The following is a 26,070-nucleotide window of genomic DNA, read 5'->3' as shown; positions in this document are numbered from 1 at the left end:
GTTTAGTGAATTTACTGATATAGTTAAGCAAGATTTAATACGTAAAGAGATGATGCAATCACAAAATAGTTTGCACATAATGTTTAGTTATAGTAATACACAAAAAAAAAACAGTTTATAAGTATTAATTGCTTATTTTAATTTAGTTTTGTTAGACCTTAATAATTATCCAATGAATTTAACTCCTTTGTTATTAGTATTCTTTCTTTTACGAAAATGTTACTGTAAAACATTTGTTCTCTGTTATAAGTTTTATTAGCAGTTTTATTCCAAACTACTGATTGTTTTTTCTTTTCCATATCAATTGATAAACTACAATTAGAATATTAAATTCTTAAACTAGATCATCGGTTACGACGTTTGTTGCATAGCATACTTCGGTCTGTTTTAAAAACTTGAATCGATCTTAATTAGTTCTGGCATTGCTTTTCGAATTTTTTAAGATAAGTAATTTTTGTTTTACATAATTCGTTACGCTACACGCTCTAATAATTTCAACTCAATGTTTTTACTTTCTGTGTAGTTTAATTAAAATGACTATAATAACTGATAGATAGTAAATAGATTACAATGTATAAAAGAACTAGTGAATAAACAGATAAACTGCTTTGGTAAAATCCATAAAAACACTTTTAATGAACACTCAATTTTTAATTTTATTTTTGATCGGGAGTTATAAAAATTTAGTAAGTATAAAAACTAGTTGACATTCGGTTAAAATAAAATCGAAGATTAAAAACCGTTTGATTAGAATTTAGATTAAAACTGAAACACAGTGGCTAATAAAAAAAGTATATGCACGAAATTCATTTAAAATACTAAAATTTATAAACATTTCCAATCGTAATGATACTTTTTTATGTGCGCAGACATTGTATAGATATTAAATCTGTAAATACTATATAAGCAGTTGTAAAGTCATGAAAAACCTTTAAACTTTATTTCAATAATTTTTTATAAATTTACCTCAATATTCCGTAAATGTACACATCCTCTAGAAAAAAATCTCCTTTTTCAGTAACAAGTGATGTTTCATAGAGTTTTGTCAGGTGGTTTTGGGAAATAACAACCATACCTCCGTGGCAAAAAGGTGGGTATAAATATCCTGAATAAGTGTATTTCGAAATGTAATACTTTGAGCTTTTGTCTCTGAAAAACGATATAAATTTAATTTGTTGGTAACTCACGGTAATAAAAAAACAGGAAAAATATGCATGCTATTCTGTGAAAAATTCTTATAGGGTTTTAAAAATCAGGAAGTTTATTATTACTTTTTAAATTCAAGTTTGAAAATTTTTACATAGTTTAAATTTTTTTATAAAGATTAAAATTAAAGTAGTTGCATTGTGACTTCAAAGTGTTAAGATATTTCATGTATTATTTATTTAACACATAAAAAATCTAAATTATTTATAGGGCAAAAAAAAGCTGGCAGTAAAAAGAAAGTTAATATAAAGTACATACCTCAGAGTAGAAAAACAAATTAACAATTTAAACCTTTTTCTGCATTTAAATTGGATTTGAAAAAAAAAACATTTATTTTGTTATTTACCAAACTTTTCTTATCAATTTTTAGTTATTGATTAACAGCTTCTAGTAAATAAAGTTTACGTTTGAAATAGATAAAAATAACTATCACAGTAGAAATATTAACTTTAAAGTCAGATGTTGCAAAGTCATATTGATTTAAAATACCTCAAAGGCTTCTCTGCTTCGCCATAACTAAATCCGCAGTGAATGTTGTTCATTTTAGTTTGATTTTTAAAAACTTCATAAAACTGAGGTAATGATACGTAACAGTCATCGTCTGTCGTCACAATGTACTCTGTTTTTGTTTCTTTTTGTTCTGAAATAAATTTGAACCCTGACAGTACCTGAATTGATATTTACAAATTAAACAAAATTTTATTTACAAATTGATTGTTTTATTAGGTTTTTGGTATTTATCTAAATATGAGAAAAATGAAAGGATTTTAAAAGTTTTCATTTGAACGTAAACATAATTTTTTTTTACATGATTAATAATTATTATTAAAACAACTATTTGGTAAATAACGTATGGTAATATTCATTAAAGCTCATTAAAACTTTATTTTAGTTACAAAAAGTCTTTGACGTATTAAAGCTTATTTAGTTATTTCTTATAAATAATAAGTTAACAAAAAACTTTTAATAGGTCTTGGTACTGTTTATTTAATTTTGGCTTTGAAAACGTTTATCGTTATGGTTTGTTAGTTTTATTGGTTAATTTTTTATGAAAAAAAGTTTGAGATTTTTATTAAGACCTAATAGAATACATATTTTAGTATATTTAACTTGATTTTGTCCTGGACAAGAGATTAAATTGTATCCGTGTTGTATGACTCGATAACCGAAAGGTTTTTAGATCAAAATTTTTAGGCGCTTTTTTTATTGTCATTCATAAACAAAAAATATAGATATGATAGTTTTTTTACAACATACAACAAGTATATTAAAAACTTATGTAATTTCCTACATATTAAATTTTTTTTTATTAATAGGCATTGTTGTAGCTGAGTTGATTTTAATGATTTTTAAATTATTTTCAAAATATGTTAATTTTACTTTCAAAATTTATTAAAAAACTGCCCTGTTTGAGCAAATTTTATTTTTAAACTTATTTTTTTTAGAGTTTATATGAATTACTTGAAAATTACCTATGTATTTAAATCAATTGATATTAACATGACAACCATAAAACTTTAATACTAAAGTAATAAACTTTAGAGCACAAAGCAAAGCAGGCAACAATAAGTTTTTGACCGAATGCTCTAAAACAAACATATTGAAAATAATAAATATCATTTTAAAACATGATGCAAATTTTCTTTTGTTTACTTTATTTATATCAACGCCTTTTTAATAAACTTTTTTACTACTTATATACAAATAAAGTTTTACTTTTTCTGGCAATGACCTGTAAGAATCAGATACATCACTTTGTAAAATATCACCAAACAGTTTATTTTCTTTTCTTAAAATTTTTTCAAAGTTTTTGTCTTCTGATTTTCCAATCATAAACACAACTCCAAATCTAAAAAAAAAAAATAAGGATTTTTAAGTTTAGTCAGCTATAGTAGGTTAATTTTTTTAAACAAAAGTAAAATTGAATTTAGTAATTAAATTAGTTTAGCTGTTTATAAAAAGTTTATAAACTATATAAAAAAGTTTTAAAACGTTAACCCAGATACAAACTTTTTAAAAAAACAATTTCAAGTTTTTTTTTATCTATGTTACTAAAATTTCTACAAACATGTAAAACTTAGTTTGATTTTTTTTTTGTTGTATGAAAGACCCAGTAAAGAAACGTGACTGTTGCTTAATACATGTGGGCACGACTATTCAAATTTAGACAATTCAAATTCCGACAATTCTAGTTTTTTTCAAAAGCATCTAAAGGGCAACATCTCAAAGGTGATGTATATTTTTGATATATGACTAAATTAAGCTTTTAAATACATTAATTTTTAGTAATTTATTAAATTCACTTATAAAACTTTTATTTTTATTTTTACTATTATAACCTTATTAATGAGATACACAACAGCTTTTTTTTCAATTATGTATAACTTCTTGATTTGTGGCCGTAAAAATAAACTTAAGAAATTTAATTGTCTGATTTTGAATAGACGGAATTCGAATTCTCCTGTAACTTTAATATATACAGCCTTAAGATGTATAAAAAGATTCACTTGTTTCAAAAATTATTGATACCAGTATTTTTTAAACTAATGTAAGTTGCATATGTTTGCTTATTTATATAAATATAAACTTAAATTATGTAAACAAGAATATAAAATTTTCATCACTTTAAAATAAAGAATTGAATAAAGTAAATTTTAGCAAAACAATAACTCTATTATGTATCCTTTGCAACGTTTTTATAAAACTAAAATAACCAAGTAATAATAACTAAATTTTGTTTAGAAATCAAGCAGAAAATATAGTTTATAAAGATTATTATTTTTGATTACTTCTTAATCTTAACAATAAGTAAAGTTTTAAAAATTTGACTACAAATTTGGTAGATTCGTTCTTAAATAGAAAAACGTTTCAAGTAAACAACAAAACTTTTAAATTCTATCTAAATGAAAATGATAAATTTTGAAGATTTATAAATATATTTATCATTTGTTACAGCAATAAAACTCACGATAAGTTTTGCTATATTATTTTTAATTTAAATTCAGACGTAACTTTCATTTAGATAAAACATCTTTTTATGAGTGAAAAACTAACTAATAATTTTTTATTTATTTTAAGTTTAGTTAATTCAAAATTGAATACAAGCTTTTTAAACAAAAAGTGTTAAAGAAAAACCAAAGAAAAAAACAACAGTTGAAAAAAAGTATTTACTGTAAGTCAAAAAGCAACAAACAATTGAAATATAAAGTTATCAAGTACATGTTTAGATAAAACATAGTTAAATTTTTCTTTCAACTTCTAGATGTTTTTCAATAATAAAATTTTTCATATATAAAATTAAGTAAGACTCAAACCTCTGCCCATCAATTGACTCGACTGATCCCCAAGTTTCTCTAATCAAGTTTCTTCGGATGCCGTTTTTTATTGCGCTTTTTATAAGGAATGTTACAAAATACTTACTAGCATCTGACTCGTACCTCCATGGCCTGATTAAAAATATTTTTTTAAATGTTTGTGGTATTTTCTGTCCATTTTTACTAGAGAATACAACAAAAACAAAAAAAATCTTGACAACATTTTTAAATGAAGTTTTGTTTTGAACTTTTAACAAGAGCATACAAGTCATAATTTATACAAGTTACACTAAAACATACAATGCTCTTAAAAAATTTAATACTACACCATTAAAATTTTATGTTAAACCAATTTTAGTTTTTAATAAAATGCAAAGACAAAACTTTAAAGCCTAAAAACGGACTAATTTCAAATTAATAATTATTGTTTTTTAGTTTATTAAAACCAATGAAAAGATTGTTATATGTAAAGTTACAAAAAGTTAAAGTTAATCATATTGCATAATTTCAATGATAAAATCAAAATAACATAATTAATTAAAATAGATAAAAAATGTTTTTAACTTTGTTTACGTAGTGCTTAAATTCTTTTTTTTTAATAAATTACAAAAGACTAGTAAATCTTGTGTTCTTTTTAATTTAAAGAGAAGACTAAATTAAATTTAAAGTATGTACATCTTTTTGATAACACTTGTAACTTAGATAATGTGAAAACACTAAACTACTTAAATATAAAAAATATTTTGTCGAAGTAAAAACCTAACCGCAGTAAAAACTTTGTATTATCATCACGGCTTACGTCTTCCATAAAGTTCGGTGGCAAGTCGAACCTAATAAGGTAATACAATTTTATGTTAGGTACACCGAATTTTTCATTATAAACGTATTATCGATCAATTGTTAATATAAACTCTACGATGTACATTGAATTAGTGTAAATATTTCAAATAATTTCGAAAAATTGTGGTGAGAAAGTTTAAATTTATTGTCTGACAAAAACGTTTTAAACTTAGGTTTAACAGTAAATCACTTAATTCTTTTAATCAAATATTTCTAAATAATGAATGAAGTGTAACTTCTACTTTTTTTATTATATATTGTTAACAAACTAATATTTAAGAGTTATTACGAAGTTTTTAAATAAGAGTATAAAAAAGTTGATCAATAAAGCTATATAGCTCAGAAATAAACTGTCTAATGAAAAACAGACCAAACTTTTTTACTCACAAAGCTTTTATCAGCTATTGACATTATCAGTGTAACAAACGGCTTTATTGATATATTTGAATATTCAAGTATATTAATAAAGCCGTTTGTTACATTGATAATGTCAATAAATGATGAAAGCTTTGTGAGTAAATAGTTCGGTTGGTATATCATTAGACTGTTCATTTCTGAACTATATAGCTTTTTTGATTGAATAAAATATTTTAACTGTCTGAAATAACAGATTACTGGAATTTGTTCTGACCCCGGATTTACGGCCTACTTGAACTTCTACTATAAAAAGCTTACTTTTGCACTTCAAACGAATAGTAGTAGTATACGGATATCATTCCGATAGATGACAATAACGAAGCTATCCATATGTAAAAAAACTTCTTAAAATTGTTCATTACGTTCGTCATTTTTTATGGCTGCAAAATAATTTACTATTTTTATAAGAAAAGATCACTCACTGTAAATTGTAAAACAAAAGTTTTACTTACATTAGGTGCAAAGCCAACTACTAAATGAATAATTGATTATGCTTGGACAAAGCTTTGAACCAACTTTTTGTTAGTTTATCCAGTTTTACGTATGGTCATTTTTTGTAGTTTTTATTTAAAAAGTGATAAAAAAACTCTGTCAACTGAAGTGAAAGATTAGTTCAAAACTTTTAATACAACTGTTAAAACTTTTGCTAAACTCTATTGAATGCTTACTTTTTGTGCAGCACTACTTACTTTTATAAAACAAATACTTAAAAAAAAATTTGTAATTAAAAAAAAATAATTTAACAAGTGAGTACGAAGTTAGAGAAATAGTATTTGTAAACGTTTTCGTTTCGTCTCGATCACTTACAAAATATAAAGCGCCTTATTTAAGTGTTCATATCAAAGTTAACTTTTTAAATTTAAGTTAAAAAGATATGACTACTTTTATACTTTGGTCTTCTTGTAGCTTTTGGTTTGATGAGTTAGTTTATTGTTTTGGTTTCTACATGTATAAATAAACAGTTTTACTAAAAAATCAATTAGTCAACATGTATTGACTGTTAAAAATTCATTTACAGTTTCTGACTTTTGTTTTGATGGTAGACATATAAAACTTATACATTATTCTGCTTTATAGCTTTTTACAACAAGCAAATAAATAACAAACAAAGAGACACGTAGTCAAATTTAATTTACAGCAAGCTATGTTTTTTCTTACCTTATTTAAATAATAACAAAAAACATCGGTTTAGTTTTCCAATCAAGTTAGTCTAAATCTTACTTTTAACTAAACTCCACTTTTTCTGTATAAAATTATTTTTAAATTTTATCATAACAAAAATTAATGACATTTTTTAGTTTTGATCGTTTATTAGCAACCGTTGTCATCAACTAAAATTATTGAATGTTGAATATTTGTAAACTTTCATTTGATTATCTTTTTCTATATGACTTAAAAATATCTGAAGATATTGATAATAATATAAAATACTTAACTTAAACCTGTATTATGAAAATTAAAAAAAGAAAATAAAACTAGTCTTAAAGGATCTTCAACTGTTTAAAATGGACAAATATTGTTATATATTAATTATCTGTTTAAAACCATCAATAGGAACCTTATAAAATTATCAATACAGTTTTGTTAAATTAAAAAAAAAAACATTAAGATACAGTTTATTCGATTTGGGAATAAAGAATTAAAAAGCATAGTTGATTTTGAAATCTATCTCTTGATAAAAGCAAAACAAATACAATATTCTTTTTAATAGACAACAAAACCACGTGTAGAATTTTAAAAGAAAAGCTTTTATTTGTGTTACTTGAAATCAAACCTGATTTTTCATCATTTTAAAACACATCGTAACTTTCTCAACTTAACATTACTTTTTGCCTTCTATAAATTTTTAAAACAAACATAAAACTGTATTTTATTAAAATATACTTAGATAAACAAAGCTATCAGTTAAAAGATAAAAACAGTGTGTTAATAATTAACATAAAATGTTCAAAGAACTTATACACATCAAAATGTTATAAGAAAAAACCAAAGCTGTAGTATTTAACACATTACAAAATATCAATGTTAAAACTTAAGTAAGCTGGCTGTATTCTTAAACTATATAAGATATTTTATTGTTATATTGTTGTTACAACTTATCATTGTTTCTAATTTGATTTGTTTGTTAATTTACTAAAAACTCTAAAGAATTGTGTTGACGTACTTAAATTTTTTTATTGATTGTTTAGAAACGTTTATTACCATTTCATCTTAACATTATACTTTATGTAGCTATCTTAAGTTTTTAAGTGTCTTCAACACGACAATTTAAGGTTAGCACTTACATCTACCTTTAGCACACAAAGATTTCCCTTTCTTCTCAATTTCTAAAAGACTAACGCATATTGCAAATTGTAATACACAATGGGCAATGTTTAATTATTAACTTCAATAATGTATTTTAATAAATTCTATTCTTTAGTTTTTACTTCAAACAATTTTTATAACTTGGATATTTGGTAGTTTTATATATCCTTTTTTCTCTTATATCTAATTGAGAAAATGTCTTTAAGGAACTGATTTATTTGACAATGTTTACAGTGATTTATATTGTTAAGAAATGTTTGGGTAACAAAAGTTTGGATAAAAGTACAAAAAAGAAGCTTGTATAATTGTTTTAATAATTCACAGAAAACTTATAAGATTATTTTTTTGTTATTTTCTCCACAATAATTTCTTATAGCTTTCAAAAAGCATATTCATTTCTAGAGGAACCAACATAAATCGGAAATAAATACATAAGTTATACTTTAATCATAAATTAGAAAAATATACATATTTTAAGTAATAAGTTATAAAAATAGATAAATTTCTTTACATTAAAACTTTTAGATAAGCTTATATTTACAATCTTAGTAAGTATGGTAAATAACAAACAAAAAAACAACTTTTTTGCAAATAAAAATTATGGTTTTAACAAAACTTTTTTTTATTTCTTTTTATTTGAACCTTAACTTCTAGATTTTAGTTAAATTTATTTACACTTTTGTCTAATAAGTTTATGCTTAATGTTTTATTAGACGTGTTTCTAAAAATAACGTATTATGAAAATTCTGAAGTTTTTTTTCAGTAAATATTTTTGTTTTTATAAAATCAAAACTATAAAAAGGAATGAAAATTTGTTTTAAAACTTTACATCATTTATTTTTTATCTGTAAGTAATAGTCTCTATATTTCTTATCTTCTTATGTAACCCTTATGCTTCAAAAAAAAAATACCTCTTCAAACCTGATTTCTAAATCTGAACTAAGATAGTCAAAGGAAACTTTTCAACAGAGCTGTACATCTACATAAAAAAATAAAATAAAATCAGAATTCAATGCAGCAACGAGTTTTTCCTGATTTCAACTGAAAGTTAAAAGAAGGAATACGCTGGCAGCAATTTTCCGCCTAGACTGCTTTCATATCTATAATTATATCAATTTTCGGCCGATGCGAAAGTCTTTACCATGCTTGTAAAACCAAAAAAGAAAAAAAAAGAAGTTTTGTTAAACTTTTAAAACTTTATTTTGTTTTTCAATTGAGCTTACATAAAACAACTTAAAAGATTCTGCGATGCCTAACATCTTTTTAAATTAATGTAAGAAAATAAGTTAACAAAAAAATGGAGATTTTAGTTTAAAAATGAGTTTTTTTAGTATTAATTTACTAAACGTATAAAAACAAACAAGGTCAAAACACAAATATAGTTCAACAAATATTGTCAAACAAAACACAAATATAGTTCAACAATTTTCTTCAATGTGTTACAATTATTACAAAATAAAGAAAATATTCAACTTGTATAGCATTATGATTGCATCAGAAATTAGTTAATCAAGCAAAACAAAAAAGTAATCAAAATTCTAAACAAAAAATTAAACATAACATAAGAGCTCTAATTAACTAAACAAGCAAAACGAATAATCAAATTCTCTATGTTTACATAATTAAAAAAAATGATAGTAGTGTATTGAACTAGTGAATATAATATAGTTTTATAAAAAACTTTATTTTTAAAATCAGTTCACTTTATTGTGACATTTAAAACAACTTACCACTGTTTGAAAATTTAACTAGTGGTTTTTTATAGTTATTTACTTAAACTATTAAAGCTTATCTAGAAAAAAAAATATATTCTAAATCATCTAGGTGATTAGAACTTTTTTATTAATTATAGTTCAAAAATAAGTTAAATATTTTAAATAGTCAATCTACTACTTTTGTAAGGATCGACTAATTCCAATAAGTTAGCTGATAAAAATCTAACAGTTTTTGTAGAAAATTTTTATTAGAACTCGGTACTATTGACTTTTTAAAATAAATTGAAGTAGTTTTGTTGAAATATTTCAAGTTTAATTGAAAGTTAATCAAAACATATAAACTATTTTTGAATTTTATATAGCTTAAACCTTATCTATAATGTAGTTATTCTGTCAACGTAAAAACTAAATTGATCAAATAACTGTATTGTGGACAAAGTTGAGGCTATATTAAATTTAAAATTAATTGTTTTTTGAATAAAAAAAATTTAAAGTAGTTAAACCAAAAATAATAAAGCTAAAAAAAACTGTTCAAAATAAAAAATCTTTGATTAATTAAAATTTTTCAAATTCAAAAAACAAAGTCTATTGAAAATATTATTTTGCAGTTATCAAAAGTGTTAAGATTTAAAGTATTTATATTATTCTAAAATTTTTAGATACTAACACTTTAACAAAAACCTTTTAAAGAAGTTTACAAAAGCCTTGCTTTTTTCGTATGCACACTAAAAGTCAACAAATCGCTCTCTTTGTTCTATTAATGTGTACATTACTTTTAATACTCTTAGTATATTGCTTGAACAAAACTCTTACAAGTAAGCTTTTGAAAAGGTTTATACAACAATGCTGAAAAATTTTTGGTCACACACTTTTAAAATATTTTTTAAAATTCAATATTGGAACTTTATAGTTTGTCAACTTTTAATTTAAAATAAACTGCTGCTTTTTTAGGCATCTATATTAAAAATATTAGAAGTACTTAATAGAACATTTATTTTTTTTCAAAAGTGCGCATTAGAGATATGGATTTTTTAATCAGTTTAGAGTATTCTGAAAATTGATATTTTTAAATCAAGTTTAAAAAAAAATATTTACTAAATAAATCTTTTAATCAAATTTATATTTTAAGTAAATCAACTTGGTTAGAGTAAGCTCCACGAAAAAGTCGTTACTTCTAACTTAACTCAAAACAAATTTCATTTTAATTTCTTATTTTTAAATGCAAGGAGTAAAAACAAACTGAATTTAAATATATATAACGAAGGCAAAAGAAAATGTTTATACATTGCGTTCTGCTAGATTTTAAACAAAAATTCATTATATCTCTTTCTAAAAAAATAACTCACAGAATTTAAAAAAAATCAAATTTTATTTTTATAAATTTAGTTTAAATATCAACTAAGTATTTTGTTTTACGGTTAAATTTATTTTTATCAATGTTGGAACATAAGTAACCAGTAATTACACAATAATATTTACAAGAAACACAATTTCAGTAAAACTAAATATATTTCGAGTAATTCTCATCAGTAGAGTACAAAGCTAACAAGTTATAAGATTTTACAAACTTATATAGTAACAAAGTAATTAATTAATCACAAAGTAATCATGAGATTAATAAAAGACTAAAACAATTAGTAACAGTTAAAATTATTTAAGTATACTTACATTGTAAATATATAATTATAACGTAGGTATACTTAAATGATTTTAAATTTTACTAATTGCTTTTGTATTTTATTATTCTTTTGATTACTTGTTTATTATATAAGTTAGTATAATCTTATTACTTGCTAGCTTTGTACTCTACTGATGAGAATTGCTCAAAATATATTTAGTTTTATTGAAATAGTGTGTTTTGTATATCTTATTTTATCAATGCTATTTTTTTAATAATAACTTTTTTTTTCAAAATTTTGTGTTATAGAACTTTTATTTGTTCTTTATGAACAAAGCAAAGCCTGATAAAAAGCGTGTTGGTCAAATAGCAAAGAAAATAATTTTTAATTAAATTAGAAAAACTATTTTCAAAACATCAATAACATTAGATTACTATTAATATCAATTTGAAATGTATTTTTTTTTAAATACAAGCATCATGTAAATTTAGTTAACAGAAACAAAATGTGATTGTTTTTTGTTGTTAAAAGCTTTAATTTTTCTAGATAAGTTTTTTATAAAAGAACTAACGTTCATATTGTGTAACTTAAATAGTATTTTTTGTTTTATGATGTAAAGTTAAGATATTTTTTAGTAAAATATATATGATATCTTTAAATTTATTTTTCTCGAAAAATTATTAATTTAGTTTAAATGTAAAACTTATCATAATCATACCTTAAAAGTATTTAAGTTTTCTAAAAATATGAAAAAACGATAATATTTTGAGTTTATCGCTGAAAAAAAAATCATTAAGTTAAAGCTGTCTTTTGTTTTATTATAAAAAAGGTCGTCATCATAGTATGTATTCACAATTTCTGAATTAAACGAACTCGTTTTAGAAATATACTTTTTTAAGTTTCATGTTTTTATCGAACTTTACCGCGCTTTAAGTATTTTACAACGTCTGGTATGCGGAAATAAAAAACCAGTAGAGATCTATTTAAACAAGCTAAATTAAGTTTGAATCGAATGTTTAATATTTATTGCACGTAATTCGAAAACTTTTTAAAACATTGTCCTGCGTAGTCTTATCATCTTTACACTGCAAAAAACTAAACATTTTCAATATCCAGGTGTAGCTAATTTTTAATAAAAATATTTAAATTCTTTCTTTAATTTATTTTCCAATGTTTTATGTTTTTAGTTGGTTCTAATAATTTTCAGTTTAAAAATTCAAACTATTTGTATTCATTTTGAAAAGTTTAATTAGCTGTTCGGAATATTTAAATTATCAATGACAAGATATGACCCGCGGCGTTGAAGTAGTGAATTGCAGTTTTTACTCAACTTAGCAATTTTTCGTTAACTATGTTAACTGTTTATAATAAAAGTTTTAAGTTTTTATGCCTATTTTAATTACTTATCTTAAGCAGTTTATGGTATAGAAAATGGTATATGTCTTATTTTATCTTAAAAAATTATTTAACCATAAATGAAGTACTTTTATTATAAACAGCTAAGTATGTTTTATTTAAAATCAACTCATCAACAAACAATCACACAAAAAAAAATTGTAATAACTTTTTTCCTAAACTCTTCAAAATACTTTATTTTGTTTCAAAAAAAGCTTGCAATCTAAATTAATTCTTTCTATTTAAACAGTATCAACAACATTTCTGTTCTTAAACTTTTTTGTTAATAAGTTTTAGTTATAAAATGCATTACATCATACATAGGCTATCTGGTAAATAGACGTTTTCCTGTTATGACGTGATTACTCTTGCCATTAGTAATGCCACGTAACTTTACTGAATTCTTCAACTTCAGTTAAGGTTTGTGACGGTAAAAAATGTAATCAAAATATTTCTTGTTCTTTTTTTTGATATAACCTGAAATTTGTTGTTGACATAGTCGAGTTTTTATAAGGGTAGCTTTAAATTTAAAGTGATTAGGTTCGTTTTTATCCACTTTTCTTTAAACAGGCACCCATGTCAAAAAACCCATTTTCAAAAGTTTTATTATAAAAAAGTTTAAATTTGTTTGTTTTAGCTTTTTCGTTTCTGCAAAATCTTAGTCTAGTGGTATGCAAATTCTAAGAATGTTTCACTATGCTTCAATATAAGGAAATAGAATGAGCAAACAGTTGTAACTTGTTCATTTTTATTAAAAAAAATATTGTAGTGTTGAAAAAGAATTGAATAGTACACTTTGCTTTTAAAAAGAGTATCATACAAGTAATTCGCTAGTTTTTTCTAACATTTGTTTTTAACATGTTATTGTTTAAAATGCACTAATTTTAACTCAAATCATACATATTTTGACTATCACTACCTAAACTTTGCAAAAAAAATAGTTTCTGAACTGACAATAAATCTAGTAATTAAAAATTTAACGTTTTTATATACTAATTTTAGTTAATGTAAAAATAACGAAATCGAACAAAAAACATTGAATTTGTCTATTTTAATTATCAACGAAAAGTCCCCTGTTTTTATACTGTCAACAACTGTACAACGTATATGCATCCTAATAATAACATTACAATCACACTTTTTTCACAAAATGCCCGGATAATGCTTTAACTCCTTCTAGTGGTAAAATTTTTAAATCCGCATTCAATCTGATTAAATTTATATTGATCTGCATTCTTAAAAGCTAGTATTGCTTCCGTTGTACATTATGTATAAAGTTTAGATTTCATATTGAATAAGTAAGCAAAAGTTTTTAATAAAAGCAGAAAAAAATGTTTTATTAAAAGTTTTCAGTAAAAGACTTTTTTTAAATCGAAACTTTATTTTGAAGAAATTAGTGTTTGAAATTGTATTCAGATAAAACTGTTTGTTTTATAAACACATTTCATAAATTTTTCTCTCGCTTTGCTAAAAAAGTATAGAATCAAAATATAGAGAGAGCAGTTAATCTAAATTTTTATTTCTTTTATTTTACCAACCGTTAGTTATAGAGTTTAAATCATTTAAAACTGTTGTTTTTGTTTAGTTTTAAGACAAGCTTTTTAATATACTTTTAAAAGTGAACGATACTTTCGTATGGTAATTAATTTTTTTAATGATCCCACATCAAATATGGTTTCTGTATAAAATATGAGAATATTACAGCATAATAAAACAGCTATTATTTAAACTAACTTGTTGGAAGTTTTCATTAGTTTAAGTGTATAAGTAAATAAAAGAACTTCAAAATTTATAATCAAATAAAACATTGAAAAAACCTAAAAATAATTTTTAGCTTATATCTATAAGCAATAACTTGAAATTAGTATTAAGTTATAAGTATATATATATAACTCTAAATAATTCAATATAAAAATTTTAACCAAAAAATTATTTTAAACATATTATTTAGTTATTAAATAATTAAAAGTACCTTTTAAAAATTAATTTCATAATTGCACAATTAACAGTGTAATAATAATAATAATAATAATAATAATAAGTTAACTACCTATTTTAATTATTTCTAAAGTATTTTTTTGTAAATTATCTATCAACTGTATATTTATATTTTTTAAACATAAAAATTTATTTTTGATAGCTAATAACAAGTTTGTACAACCAAGTTTGTAAACATCTGAAAAGTATAAACTTATATAATTAAATACGAAAAACCACATAATAAAAACTTCAAGTAGTTTTCTACTTTTATTTTTTTATAAAAGACTATGAAGACTAAATTTAAACAAAAAAATTTATTTTGAAATACTTTTTATTGAAACAAACGTAAAACAAACATGTATTTTTTTTCAAAACTTAACTTTTAATATAAGTTCACCGTAACAACATTTAGTTAAAAACTATTTTTTGTTAGTTGGTCTACATTTTTTGCTGACAGTATCAAAAGTTATACAACATTTTCTATTGATGTTTTTGAAACTATATACTAAATAAATCGCTATAATCAAATTTACTTTTTAAATAAATCAATTTTGTTTGAGTAAGGTCCACGAAAAAGTCATTACTTTTAATTTAACTCGAAACAATAAGTTTCATTGATTTCTTATCTAAAATTCGTTAAGTAACTTACACACAAAATTAAAAAAGAAAGGTTTTAAAAAATTAAGATTAAATATAAACTAAATATTTTGTTTTACGGCGGATTTTGTTTTTAGTAATGTTATTTTTTTGATAATAACTTTTGTCTTCAAAAACTTGTGTTTAAATTTTTTATAATTTGTTCTTATTAGCTTGTTGGTCAAACAACAAAAAAAATTAGTTTTAATCAAATTAGAAAAACATTTTTTTAAACTTCAATAACATTAAAATATTATTAACATTAATTTATAATGTAGAATATTTTTCAAATACAAGTATCGTATAAATTTAACTAACATTAACGAATGTTTATTTTTTAGATACTTTAATTTTTCTACATAAGCTTTAAATAAAAAAATTAACGTTTATACGGTATAACTTTGATAGTATTTTCTATTTTATTATATAAAGTTAAAGTATTTTCTAGTTACAAAAAGTTGATATCTTTTTTTTTTTTTTCAAAAAATTATTGTAAATTTAAATGTAAAACTTATCACAGTCATACTATAAAAACATTTTAGTTTTGTAAATAATTTCAAAATACAACAATTTTTAAGTCTTATTTAATTTATTAAGTCTAAGATTACTTTTGTTTTACTATAAAAATATCATCATCTTAGTATATATTAACAATTATTGAATTACACAAAGTCGTTTTAAAAATCATTTTTTTTAAGTTTCATGTTTTCATCAAACTTTACCGAGCTTCAAGTATTTTACAACGTCTGGTATGCGAAAATAAAAAACCAGTAGAGATCAATTAAAACAAGCTAAATTAAGTTTTAATCGAACGTTTAATATTTACAGCACGTAATTTTCAACGTTTATACTACCCTGCGTAGTAATAGCACCTTTACACAGCAAAAAAATTTTTTTTTTTTCAATATCCAGGTGCAACTTATCTTAAAAAAAGAGTCAGCAATTTTTTTTAAAACGTTCTTTATTTATCTTCATTGCTTTATGTTTTTTAATTGGTTCTAATCATTTTGGTATTAAAACTCAAAAGCTTATACCATGTATTCAAATATGCAATAAACTGTTCAAATTTTTATAAAGAAATGTCTAGCGGCATTAAAATACAAATTTATGTTTAAAAGTAATATTTTTTAAGCAAAATTTTAAATTTGTTAAATAATTTAACTGTTTGTAATAACAGTTTATAATTTTATGGTTGTTCTTAATACAAATTTTATATAGTTTTTTTAAATAAGTTGTTGGACTTTAACTAAAATCTTTGTACAATGAACTATTACCATTTATTTAGAAATACATAAAAAACATGTTATTTATATACAAAAAAGTTCTAAAAACTTCGACTAAAACTTCTCAAACTACTTTGATTTTGTTTAAAACAAATTTTGTACACTAAATTAATTTTACCTACTCAAACAGCGACAAAAACATTTCTGTTTTAGAAAAATTCCTTATAATAAGTTCTATCTATAAAAAATACAACTCATTCAAAACACATTTAGATACTATTGTTTGCTGTTATAACCTGTTTCCTCTTGCTGTTAGTAATGCTACAGAAGTTTACTGAACGCTATAACTTGAATTTAAATTTATAACAGTAAAAAAATTATTCAAAATATTTTTTGTTTCTGTTTTCGGTACACCCTGATTTTTGTTGTTGACATAGAGGTATTTTTATCATGGTAGCTTCAAATTCAAAATAATCAGATTAGAGTTTATTAACCTTGGTAAACTTTTCTTCAAACTGACATTCGTGACAAAAAACCTGTTTTTGAAAGTTTTGTTATAAAAACGTCAACACTTGTTTGTTTTAGCTTCTTTTTTTCTGAAAAATATTTATCAAGTGAATATGCAAAGTCTAAGAATGTTTCACTTTGTTTCAATATAAGCAAATAGAATGAGCAAGCAGTTGTAACTTGTTTATTTTTTTATTCGAAATAAATCAATAGTGTTGAAAAAGTTTGAATAGTACACTTTGCTTTTAAAAACGAGTATGATATAAATAATTCTAATTAACACTTGTTTTTCCTACTAAGTGTTTTTAAGATGCAATCGTTCAAAATGTTTAAAATGCACTAATTTTAACTCAAATCATACATATTTTAACTATCACCACCTAAACTTTGCGAAAAATAGTTTCTGAACTGACAATAAATCTAGTAATTAAAAATTTAACGTTTTTATATACTAATTTTTGTTAATGTATAAAAACGTAATCCAACAAAAAGCATTGAATTTGTTCATTTTAATTATCAACGAAAAGTCCCCTGTTTTTATACTGTCAACAACTGTACAACGTATATGCATCCTAAAAATAACATTACAATCACACTTTTTTCACAAAATGCCCGGATAATGCTTTAACGCCTTCTAGTGGTTAAATTTTCAAATCCGCATTCAATCTGATTAAGTTTATATTGATCTGCATTCTTAAAAGCTAGTATTGCTTCCGTTGTACATTATGCATAAAGTTTAAATTTCATATTGAATAAGTACGCAAACGTTTTTAGTAAAAGCAAAAAAAAATATTTTATTTAAAGTTTTCAGTACAAGACTTTTTTAAATCGAAACTTTATTTTAAGAAAACTAGTGTTTGAAATTGTATGCAAATAAAACAATTTGTATTATAAACACAATTCTTAAATTTTTCTCTAGCTTTGCTAAAAAACTATAGAATCAAAATATAGAGAGAGCAGTTAATCTAAATTTTTAGTTCTTTAATTTTTCCAACCGTTAGTTATATAGTTTAAATCATTGAAACAGTTTTTTTTTTGTTTAGTTTGAAGACAAGTTTTTTAATATATTTTAAAAGTGAACAATACTTTCGTATGGTAATTAACTTTTTTAATGATCCCACATCAAACATGGTTTCTGTATAAAATATGAGAATATTATAGCATAATAAAATAGTAATTATTTAAACTAACTTGTTGGAAGTTTTTATTAGTTCAAATGTATAAGTAAATAAAAGAACTACAAAATTTTTAATCAAATAAAACATTGAAAAAACCTAAAAAATAATATTTAGCTTATATCTATAAGCAATAACTTGAAATTAGTATTAAGTTATAAGTATATATATATATATATAACTCTAAAAAAATCAATATAAAAATGTGAACCAAAAAGTTTTTAAAAGTATATTCTTTAGTTATTAAATAATAAAAAGTAGCTCATTGTAAACTAAATTTCATAAGTTAACTACCTATTTTAATTATTTTTAAAATATTTTTTTGTAAATTGTCTATCAACTGTATATTTCAATTTTATGAACATAAAAATTTATTTTTGATAGCTAATAACTAGTTTGTACAACCAAGTTTGTAAACATCTGAAAAGTATAAATTTATATAATTAAATACGAAAAACCACATACTTAAAAACTTCAAGTAGTTTTCTACTTTTATTTTTTTATAAAAGACTATGAAGACTAGATTTAAACAAAAAAAAATATTTTGAAATACTTTTTATTGAAACAAACGTAAAACAAACATGTAATTTTTTTCAAAACTTAATTTTTAACATAAGTTCACTGTAGCAACATTTGGTTCAAAACTGTTTCTTGTTAATAAGTTTACATTTTTTGCTGACAGTATCAAAAGTGATATAACATTTTCTATTGATGTTTTTGAAATTTTCTGCTGAATAAATCGCTATAATCAAATTTACTTGTTAAATAAATCAATTTTGTTTGAGTAAAGTTTACGAAAAAGTAAGTCGTTACTTTTAATTTAACTCGAAAAAATAAACTTCATTGATTTCTTATCTAAAATTTGTTAAGTAAAAACAAACTGAATTTAATTATATAAAACAAAAGCAAAACTAAAAGTTTATACATTGTGTTTTACTAGATTATTAATAAAAGTTTATTAAAACTTTTTATAATATTACTTACACAAAAAAAAAAAAAAGTTTTTAAAAAGTTAAGATTAATAATAAACTAAATCTTTTGTTTTACGGTGGATTTTGTTTTTAGTATTGTTATTTTTTTAATAATAACTTTTGTTTTTAAAAACTTGTGTTTAAACTTTTATAATTTGTTCTTTTTAGCTTGTTGGTCAAACAACAAAAAAATTAATTTAAATTAAATTAGAAAAACATTTTTTTAAACTTCAATAACATTAAAATATCATTAACATTAATTTATAATGTAGAATATTTTTCAAATACAAGTATCGTATAAATTTAACTAACATAAACGAATGTTTTTTTTAGATACTTTAATCTTTCTACATAAGCTTTAAATAAAAAAATTAACGTTTATACGGTATAGTTTTGAGAGTATTTTCTATTTTATTATATAAAGTTAAAGTATTTTCTAGTTACAAAAAGTTGATATCTTAATTTTTTTTTTCAAAAAATTATTTGTAAGTTTAAATGTAAAACTTATCACAGTCATACTATAAAACATTTTAGATTTGTAAATAATTCCAAAATACAACAATTTTTAAGTCTTAATTAATTTATTAAGTTTAAGATTACTTTTGTTTTACTATAAAAATATCATCATCTTAGTATATATTAACAATTATTGAATTACACAAAGTCGTTTTAAAAATCAATTTTTTTATGTTTCAATTTTTCATCAAACTTTACCGAGCTTCAAGTATTTTACAACGTCTGGTATGCGGAAATAAAAAACCAGTAGATATCAATTTAAACAAGCTAAATTAAGTTTAAAACGAACGTTTAATATTTTCAGCACGTAATTTTCAACGTTTATACTACCCTGCGTAGTAATAGCACCTTTACACAGCAAAAAAATAATTTTATTTTCAATATCCAGCTGCAACTATTCTTAAAAAAAGTGTCAGCAATTTTTATTTTAAAACGTTCTTTATTTATCTTCAATGTTTTATGATTTTTAATTTGTTCTAATCATTTTGGTGTAAAAACTTAAAAGTTTATAGCATGTATTCAAATATGCAATAAACTGTTCAAACTTTTATAAAGAAATTTCTAGCGGCATTAAAATACAAATTTATGTTTAAGAGTAATATTTTTAAGCAAAATTTTAAATTTGTTAAATAATTTAACTGTTTGTAATAACAATTTATAATTTTATGGTTGTTCTTAACACAAATTTTATATAGTTTTTTTAAATAAGTTGTTGGACTTTAACTAAAATCTTTGTATAATGAACTATTACCATTTATTTAGAAATACATAAGAAACATGTTATTTATATACAAAAAAGTTCTAAAAACTTCGACTTAAACTTCTCAAACTACTTTGATTTTGTTTAAAACAAATTTTGTACACTAAATTGTTTTTACCTATTCAAACAGCGACAAAAACATTTCTGTTTTAGAAAAATTCCTTATAACAAGTTCTACCTATAAAAAATACAACTCATTCACAAAACATATTAGATATTATTGTTTGCTGTTATGACCTGTTTCCTCTTGCTATTAGTAATGCTACGGAAGTTTACTGAACGCTATAACTTGAGTTTAAATTTATAACAGTAAAAAGTTATTCAAAATATTTTTTGTTCTTGTTTTCAGTACACTCTGATTTTTGTTGCTGACATAGACGTATTTTATCATGGTAGCTTCAAATTCAAAATAATCAGATTAGAGTTTATTAACCTCGGTCAACTTTTCTTCAAAGTAAAACTCGTGTCAAAAAACCTGTTTTTGAAAGTTTTGTTATAAAAACGTCAACACTTGTTTGTTTTAGCTTCTTTTTTTCTGAAAAATATTTATCAAGTGAATATGCAAAGTCTAAGAATGTCTCGCTTTGTTTCAATATAAGGAAATAGAATGAGCAAGCAGTTGTAACTTGTTTATTTTTTTATTCGAAAAAAACCAATAGTGTTGAAAAAGTTTGAATAGTACACTTTGCTTTTAAAAACGAGTATGATATAAATAATTCTAATTAACACTTGTTTTTCCTAACAAGTGTTTTTAAGAAGCAATCGTTCAAAATGTTTAAAATGCACTAATTTTAACTCAAATCATACATATTTTAACTATCACCACCTAAACTTTGCAAAAAATAGTTTCTGAACTGACAATAAATCTAGTAATTAAAAATTTAACGTTTTTATATACTAATTTTTGTTAATGTAAAAAAACGAAATCAAACAAAAAATATTGAATTTGTTCCTTTTAATTACCAACAAAAAATTTTCCTGTTTTTATACTGTCAACAACTATACAACGTAAATGCATCCTAATAATAACATTACAATCACACTTTTTTCACAAAATGCCCGAATAATGCTTTAACTCCTTCTAGTGGTAAAATTTTTAAATCTGCATTCAATCTGATTAAGTTTATATTGAACTGCATTCTTAAAAGCTAGTATTGCTTCCGTTGTACATTATGTATAAAGTTTAAATTTCATATTGAATAAATAAGCAAACGTTTTTAGTAAAAGCAGATAAAATGTTTTATTAAAAGTTTTCAGTACAAGACTTTTTTCAAAAATCGAAACTTTATTTTAAAGCAATTTGTTTTTGAAATTGTATTCAGATAAAACTGTTTGTTTTATAAACATACTTCATAAACTTATCTCTAGTATCGAATCAAAATATAGAAAGAGAAGTTAAACAGATAACAGATGTTTAGATGTATCCTTCAACATGTTAAACTCAAATTACCAACCCTACAAAAAACCAAACTCACCAATTTTATTCGTAAACTAAAACTCTGATCACCCCCGACAAATACTAAAACAACTACCCGAAACAATAAACAGAAGACTAATAAAACTATCTAACAACGAAGAATCCTTTAACAATGTAAAAAGTGAATACCAAAAAGCATTAAATTCAGCCAACTATAAAGACAACTTAAAGTACGATAAGACCATTTTACCAAAAAGAAATAAAAGAAAAAGAGACATAATATTTTTCAACCCACCATAAAGTCTAAATGTAAGTTCTAAAATAGGCAGACAATTTTTAAATCTGATTACCAAATTATTTGTGACAAAAACTATCCATACAATAAAATATTCAACCGCGACACAATTAAAATATTATACAGTTGTACAAGTAATTTCAGAAGTAAAATGTTAGTACACAACAATAAAATATTAAACAAAAACAATATAGACAATAAAAATACCATAAAAGATAAACTTTGCAATTGCCGTAAAGAACCTTGCCCTTTAAACAACTAGTTTCTAATGTCAAATATAATATATAAAGCAACAATAACATCAAATAAAACATCAAAGCAGTATTTATGATCCACAGGAAATACTTTCAAACAACGATACAGAAACCACAAATCATCATTCAACAATATCAAAAAAAGACATACAACAGAACTAGCGAACTACATATGGAATTTAAAAGATAACAATACAGACTACACAATTAAATGGGAAATATTAAGCAGGACAAAATCAAAACTCAATACTAAATTCGGCTGCAAACTTTGTAACTTATAAAAAATAGAAATTGATTAATCAGACAAGAACGTAACACTAAACAAGAAAAGCGAAAGACAAAACATATGCATACATTACCAAAAATACTTTTTAGCAAAATTAAAACCAACTAAATATTAAAACAAAGTAAAATTTAAGCCGCAAACACGAGTAGTTTAAAACATTTTTCTAGCAGTCTAAAACACTTTTCTAATAACTTGAGAAAAATTTTTAAATAGACTTTTCCAAACTTTTCAAAATGCATATATTAACAACTACAGCGTATTTTTCAAATTCAACTAACTGTACAATAAACTGTATCATTACTACGTCACACTTATTATAAAAAATTTCAGAATCTAAACTTCGGTTTACTATTGTAATAAACTGTAGCTTACTGAGGAGTACATGAATTTTTATATTTCATGTACGAAACAGCTGTCTAAACTATTGTTTTTATATAATTAGATAAATATAGATACAACTCTTAATAATTTTATATTAAAATGTTAACGAAAAAGTTTTTGAATGTATTACTTAGTTTTTATATAATTAAAAATTGGTTTTAAAATTTGATTTTTTAAATTAATTATCTATTTTAATTATTTCTGAAGTATTTTTTGTAAATTGTCAATCAATCAAGTGAAAAGTATAAATGTATATAATTAAATACAAAAAATACATACTTAAACAGTTCAAGTAGTTTTCTACTTTTATTTTTTATAATATACTATGAAGATTAAACTTGAATAAAACATAATATTTTGAAATACTTTTTATTGAAACAAACGTAAAACAAACATGTAATTTTTTTCAAAACTTTACTTTTAACATAAGTTCACTGTAGCAACATTTGGTTCAAAACTATTTCTTGTTAATAAGTTAACATTTTTTGCTGACAATTTCAAAATTGATTTAACATTTTCTATCGATGTTTTTGAATCTATATACTAAATAAATCGTTATAATCAAATTTACTTTTTAAATAAATCAATTTTGTTTGAGTAAGTTTTACGAAAAAGTTGTTACTTTCAATTTAACTCGAAACAATAAGTTTCATTGATTTCTTATTCTTAATGCAACGAGTAAAAACAAACTGAAATTAGTTATATAAAACAAAATCAAAACAAAAAGTTTATACGTTGTGTTTTACTAGATTTTAAATAAAAGTTTACTAAACCTTTTTATATTAAAATTTACTCAGAAAAAAAAAACAAATAAATTTTTTTAATTTCAATTAGATATAAAGTGAATATTTTGTTTTTCAGAAAAGTTTATTTTTATTATTGTTATATTTTTAATAACAACTTTCTGTTATCGAAAACTTATTTTCAAGATTTTACTATTTTGTTCTGTTTAAATAAAGCAAAACCTAATAATTAGTGTTTTGTTCAAATAGCAAAGAAAATAATTTTAATTAAATTAGAAAAACATTTTTCAAAACTTCAATAACATTGAGTACCATTAACACCAATTTATAATGTAGAATATTTTTCAAATACAAGCATTGTATAAATTTAATTAACAGAAACGAATGGTTTTCTTAAAGCTTTAATTTTTCTACATAAGCTTTAAATAAAAAAATTAACGTTCATATTGTATAACTTTAATAGTGTTTTCTTTTCTATGATGTAAAATGAAAACATTTTCCAGTTGTAAAAAGTTAATATCTCAAACTCTATTTTTCCATCAAAAAATTTAAACTTTAATGTAAAACTTATCACAGCCATACTTTAAACAAAGTTTTGTAAAACAGTTTAAAATACAAAATTTTTTAGAGTTTATCATAATTTAGAAATAATTTTATTTACTCTGAGATTACTTTTGTTTTATTATAAAAAAATCATTATCTTAGTATATATTCACAGTTATTGAATTATACAAAGTAGTCTTAAAAATCTATTTTTAAGATTCATGTTTTCATCAAACTTTACCGCGCTTTAAGTATTTTACAACGTCTGGTATGCGGAAATAAAAAACCAGTAGAGATCAATTAAAACAAGCTAAATTAAGTTTAAAACGAATGTTTAATATTTATAGCACGTAATTTTCAACGTTTATACTACCCTGCGTAGTAATAGCATCTTTACACTGCAAAAAACTAAATGTTTTTCAATATCCAGGTGCAACTTATCTTTTAAAAAAAGTCAAAAAATTTCATTTTAAAACTTTCTTTATTTATCTTCATTGCTTTATGTTTTTTAATTGGTTCTAATCATTTTGGTATAAAAATTCAAAAGCTTATAGCATGTATTCAAATATGTAATAAACTGTTCAAATATTTGTAAACAAATGTCTAGCGGCAGTAAAATAATAATTTGTGTTTAAGAGTAATATTTTTAAGTAAAAGTTTAAATTTTTTAAATAATTTAAGTGTTCGTAATAACAGATTATAATTTTATGCTTGTTCTAAATAAACATTTCATATAGTTTTTTTTTGATAAGTTGTTGGAATTAAACTAAAATCTTTTTAAATATAAGCAACTACCATTTACTTAGTAAAAAATCAAAATTATGTTATTTATAGACAAAAAAGTTCTAAAAACTTCGACTTAAACTTCTCAAACTACTTTGATTTTGTTTAAAACAAATTTTGTACACTAAATTGTTTTTACCTATTCAAACAGCGACAAAAACATTTCTGTTTTAGAAAAATTTCTTATAACAAGTTCTACCTATAAAAAATACAACTCATTCATAACACATATTAGATACTATTGTTTGTTGTTATGACCTGTTTCCTCTTGCTATTAGTAATGCTACGGAAGTTTACTGAATGCTATAACTTGAGCTTATATACTGCTATAGTTTAGATTTTATAAAAAAATTAGGTTTATACAATGCTAAAGTTTAGGTTTTAGACAGTAAAAAATGTAATCAAAATAAAAAAATTTCTTGTTTTCAGTACACCCTGATTTTTGTTCTTGGCATAGTCGCATTTATATTAGGATAGCTTTAAACTTAAAACAATCAGATTAAAGTTTATTAACCTTGTTTAACCTTTTTTTAAACAGGCACCCATGTCAAAAACCCATTTTCAAAAGTTTTATTATAAAAAAGTTTAAATTTGTTTGTTTCAGCATCTTTTTTTCTGCAAAACATTTGTCAAGTGAATATGCAAAGTTTAAAAATGTTTCACTTTGTTTCAATATAAGGAAATAGAATGAGCAAACAGTTGTAACTTGTTTATTTGTTATGAAAAAATCAATAGTGTTGAAAAAGATCAGGATAGTACACTTTGCTTTTAAAAAAGAGTATGATAA

At 22.6% G+C, this 26,070-nt stretch overlaps 1 protein-coding gene across 1 annotated transcript; it reads right to left on the bottom strand.

Moving 5' to 3' along the window:
- Positions 1 to 962: 962 nt before the first annotated feature.
- Positions 963 to 6,148, bottom strand: LOC145843078 (beta-1,3-galactosyltransferase 1-like). The gene is made up of 6 exons (XM_082950543.1): positions 6,036 to 6,148; positions 5,285 to 5,350; positions 4,521 to 4,652; positions 2,923 to 3,055; positions 1,696 to 1,874; positions 963 to 1,149 (listed from the first exon to the last, which is right to left on the bottom strand). Exons 1-6 carry the CDS (start codon positions 6,146 to 6,148, stop codon positions 963 to 965), a joined length of 810 nt encoding a protein of 269 aa, XP_082806669.1.
- Between the last annotated feature and the right edge of the window lie 19,922 nt (positions 6,149 to 26,070).

Source organism: Thalia democratica, chromosome 8 (genome assembly GCF_965202585.1).
Source record: "Thalia democratica chromosome 8, ktThaDemo2.hap1.1, whole genome shotgun sequence".
NCBI lineage: Eukaryota > Metazoa > Chordata > Thaliacea > Salpida > Salpidae > Thalia > Thalia democratica.
This window is presented reverse-complemented; position numbering and strand designations above follow the sequence as displayed.